Source organism: Morone saxatilis, unplaced genomic scaffold, assembly GCF_004916995.1.
Source record: "Morone saxatilis isolate NCDOM2014 unplaced genomic scaffold, NCSU_SB_2.0 Contig12, whole genome shotgun sequence".
Taxonomy (NCBI): Eukaryota; Metazoa; Chordata; class Actinopteri; family Moronidae; genus Morone; species Morone saxatilis.
In genome coordinates, this window is record NW_023339674.1 from 15,940,619 (window position 1) to 15,945,530 (window position 4,912).

At 41.1% G+C, this 4,912-nt stretch overlaps 1 protein-coding gene across 2 annotated transcripts in view; it reads right to left on the reverse strand.

The window, feature by feature from the left end:
* Nucleotides 1-228: 228 nt before the first annotated feature.
* Nucleotides 229-4,912, reverse strand: part of LOC118322243 (guanine nucleotide-binding protein subunit alpha-11-like) — a 17,393-nt gene continuing 12,709 nt past the window's right edge. For both annotated transcript variants that reach the window (XM_035653876.1, XM_035653877.1), the window contains exon 8: nucleotides 229-3,631. In XM_035653876.1, the coding sequence (XP_035509769.1) occupies nucleotides 3,426-3,631 (206 nt within the window). In that variant the 3' untranslated portion in view covers nucleotides 229-3,425. The remainder of the gene's footprint in view (nucleotides 3,632-4,912) is intronic.

The window sequence follows — 4,912 nt, forward strand, 5'->3', positions numbered from 1 at the left end:
AACTGAGTGCGGTGTAAAATAACCTCGTGTCAATCCTGTGCAAATCCTGCAGTGTTTTATCTGCAGACTGCGAGTCACAGCCTGTGAGACCATATTTGTCTTGGTGACAGAGCCTCAGTGTAGTGAAGAGAAAACACGTCAGACGGAAAGACTAGGAGAGTCTTTCTGGCCAGATCTGCCAGGGAAAACAAACACAAGCAAGGAGAGGGGGTGTGTTCATAAGTTTGTTTTTAATATTAACTAGAAAAAAAATATTTGCCCATGTCCTCCACCCGAGTCTACACAGAATAATTCACTGTCACCGTATGAGAGGCGGTCTCCCAATGCACGAAAAAGTAGTTCACTAGCAAATACCCTTTCTAGTCACAGTTTATGTGCTGTTAGTAAACAATAATATAATACATCAGTTATAAATCAATCAAAAGGTATAGTAGTAATCAGTGAATGTACAGTAAAAGTATACATTTGTGTTTGAAGGCATCAAAAAGATTTAACAATGCAGCAGTGGAGATCAAAAACACTTTATGTACTATTAACAAAACAGCAGCCGAAACCACACAACAGACGCATTTAATGAATTTCAATGTCATTTTCCACTCAACAAACACTCAATGACGCACACGGTGGGGAAGAACTCACGCTTCTAATCAATATCATAAAGTTCCCCTCTCCACACACTGATATAAATAGGACGCACAGAGACTTCACACTGCCACCTCATATTAATATTCTTTACCCTTTACTCAGCTCATCGGCCTGTTGGATTTCACCCGTTGTTGATTTCAACTCGTCGGTGTGGATCGAGCTGTTTTCTTGCAGGACCAACAAATCTCAGTTCCGTCACTCGTGACCTTTAAAAACTTGTCAGCCCCCCCAGCTGTGATTTGTGCTCAAATTTCTGGTATTAATTTTAATGAAGAGTATTAATTGCGTTGAGCTGACAGGCAAATTGAATGGAGGATCGTGATGCACAGTCTTTTAAACCACACGTCTTTGGACTTTTAAAAGTAGCTGAAAACTTCAAAGTCGCACTGTTAGAAAGCTGCTGTATGAACACTTAATTTTAAAAAAGTATAAAACAGGCACATTTCACAAACTACACTGAAAAATAGACTTTTAAATACTTAATTTAAGCCTTCGTTTTAGGCACTTTGGGGCAGTGGAAACAAGCTCTAGACACAAGAGTGACCTTTTAATTTGATATGGTGAACTGTTAGTTTACACATCCAGCAGTTATGGAGCAACAGTAGTTGTGATTCTGGCGACCTGTCCAATATTTATTCTCCTTTTAGCTCTGTTTTAAGTCTCCACCAGCTCCTGAGGGACATATCTGGCTCTTGAGCTGCTAAATGCTCCACCGTGTTCACCGGCTTGTTGCAGACTATATCGGTCTGCTGTTTTATGCTGAGCAGGTTTTATTAGAACGTTTTCGCTGTAAACGGCTGACCTGAAAGACACTACGAGAGCAGTAAAGTTGCAGAAATTCATAACAATGGGCTGTCCCTTCCCCAGTATTCCCCAGTGTTTTGGACCTTTAAACCATCCAAATCTCCTTCTTCATGTGCTTATCTCTCCCCTCCTAACAGTAAGGCACCAGTAATGAACATCTTGGAGAATGTTAACGGATCTGATGGTCAGGACTTTTTACTGCACATCCATCAAAAGTTTTCCCAAAACTTGTAAAACATAAAAGCACCAGTGGAGTGGAGTAGGTCAGGATTCAGTCTCTTGCACAATAAATGCGTGTCAACAACAGGTAGATTCGTTAATCACCAACCTACTAAAAACATCATACCTGCCTCATTACCCAGTGCTTCACGGTGCACTTTAATTGGTGTTTGAATAAGAAATGCAAATTCATTAGTGGAGGATTTTAATTTTAAAAAAAAAGTGCTTTGACCTATTCAAAGCTCTTGAACAGAAGCTAGAAATATCAATTCTTAGAAGCATTTGGTTTCTATATTTTTAAAAGGTCCAGTCTGGACGTCCAGTCTTAGGATGTATTGATAGAAGTTAATATAATATTCATAGATGTGTTTTCATTAGAGTATAATCACCTGAATATAGGCATTGTTGTGTTGTAGTTACCTTAGAATGAGACGTTTTATTTACAGACGCTGAGAGATGGAGTCTGCCACGTTTCTACAGTAGCTAATAACGAACAAACCAAACACTGGCCATAGTTAGGACCTATTGCTGTTTTTCATGAGTTTCCCATCTACCGTACTGTTTACTACAGTTCACCGCCCGTTCTCATTCCCAGGTCAAATACAGACACCAGCAGCATTCAGTTAGTTGCAATCTGAAACTCCACCAATAGATGTCACTAAATCCTACACATTGCTCCTTCAAACTATGTGAACTTCACATCCATTGTCTTTGTTTTCTTTCATTCACTGCTTGTGCTGGTTGTGGAGCACAGTGAAAATGTTACTACTGTTATGGCACGAGACAATTGATAGAGACAGTGCTGAACAGATGTGCTGAATAAGATAATATGTAAGAAATATTGCCAGTGTGAGATAACTGTAATCAATAAGGATTTTGGCAGTCTGACAGGAGCATAGTGTTTGTGAAACAATCAAAAGCTGTGGTGACATTAAGAACAGAGAATAAATCCCCTGGTTCAGGATGTCCAATAATAAAAGGTTGCAATGTGGTGGCTCGCTTGGTGGAGTGGGCGCCCCATGTGAGCCTGAACCTTTTCCTGTCTGTCTTCATCTGTCCTGTCAAGTGGAGGCATGGAAAACCCAAGAAGTATCTTTAAGTAAAAAGGTGCAGCAGATTTTAACTCATGTATTGCCATTTATGGTACACAATGGAAACTGTTTACAGTGTGTTTGTATCTACTACGTCTGAATGTACCTTGTGGATTCAAATAAAGCATGTGTGTGACCCGGTGGTGTACCCAAGCATGAACCCATCTCCACTTGTAAAAGTCATTACTCTGTTCATGGCAGCACCGCACTCTGCACCTGCTTCAATTATGGATGAATTCAGTCACTGCATGACCCAAACACTTCTTCTTTTAAAAAAAATAAAAAATAAAAATAAAAATAAAAATGGGGATAAAGCTGCTAGCTGAGAGAAATGAGGATGATTACTAGTTCTCGCTCCCTGATCAGAAGTCTGATGAGCCCCAATATACCTGAATGTCTTCAGGCTTTTACCTTGACAGGAAGAGGAGTAGTGTTGGTGGTGAAGGTGAGAGAAGAGTACAAACTCGTCCTTTCTTTCTCCACCTGCTCAGAAGCACAAAGGATGGGCGATGGTCTTATTGGTTTTTTTTTTAGAAATAATCCTACATTTCTTTCAATGTGGAAAAATAAATGACGTTTTGGCCTTTACTAGGTCCTTCACTCATACGAGTCCAGATAGAAAGAAGAACCACAGTTTTCCTCCAGTTTTTCCATCAGAGTAATAGTTCAGATGACCCCATAGTCCCTGAGAGACTTGAGCAGCACCGTGTCCTTGACATCGCTGAAGACCCTGCGGATGTTGTTGGTGTCTGTGGCGCAGGTGAAGTGCGGGTAGAGAGTTTTCCGTTCCTCTCTTTTGTCGCGGTTGATGGCCTGCTGCTCGTACAACTTGCAAATGTAGTTCTTGGCGTCTTCGGGGTCTCGCCTTTTACCTGTCACAGAGGTGAGAAAGAGATGAAGTGAAATGGTAAATAGACTGCACTTTTATAGCGCCCTTTCTAGTCTTCTAACCACTCAAAGCACTTCACACTACAATCTGCCATGCAAGGTGCCAGCTGCTCGTCAGAACAGCCAAATGTTTCATCAGAAACAAAGCATTCATTCATTCAATTAAACTAAAGTGGCAACAATTACTCCATAAGTCAATCTGCAAGTATTTTGACAATGAATTTAGTTCTTTTTCAAGCAAAAATGCCAACTTTTTTTTGATTCCAGCTCCTCTTTTCTTCGTCATATATCACAGTAAAGAAAAACATTTCTGACTGGTGGTCGAATGAAACAAGCTCTTGAAATAGATTTCGTTGGGCTCTAGGACATTTTAACGGTAAATTTTTTCCTACATGTGAAGAGTTTTTGCTTGATAAATACCTCTGTTTTTTGTCAATAAACTAATTTAGTTGTTGCTAGCTGTGTCGACATGGTTGACGACTGCAGCGCTACTAAACAACAGTAGCCTTCAAAAGTAGTTACAGCAGCAGTAAAAAGGGCCTCTCTGTCTCCACACAGGAGCACGGCCACATTAGCAGCAAATAGCAGCCAGCGGTGAGAACTGCTCAGAGTTGTCGTTAAGGTTAAATTGACATCAAGGAGCTTGACCCTGTATGAGTCATTATTTTACCCAGCTAATGCTGATGGTAAAACACAGTGGGCGCACTGCAGATACACGCATAAACACACACACACACACCCAAATAATTGCATACAGTTACTAATTCCCACCCTGCACACACACGTACACCCGGAGGTTTGCGGGGGGTGCAGGGCTTGCGGGAAGCACCGTATCTGTCTGCGGTTGCCATGGGAAACAGAGTGAGAGAGGGTGGTGGTGGGGGAGGTTGTGTGTGTGTGTGTGTGTGGGGGGGGAGAGAGAGACTGTGCAGATAGGGAAGGAGACAGTTTGATCTACCCTGCAGCCTTATCGCACTCAGGCCCAGACAGTCGCCTGCTCAGAACTCTCTCTTGCCTGTTGTATTTTGCTGCTGTTGTTTTATTTTACCGCCTTCCTGTAATCTCGCTTTTTTGGGGGCTTTGTATTGCCTTTATTGGATAGTGACGGGCAGGGGCACTCTTAGGGGGGAAAACTTTCAAGGGCCCATGACTATATAGATACTATATAGATAAAAACTAATATAAAATGATTAAACCATCATCATTCAGTAGCCTATATATATTTCAAATATAATAATATAATTAATGATCTCTTTGTTTTTACT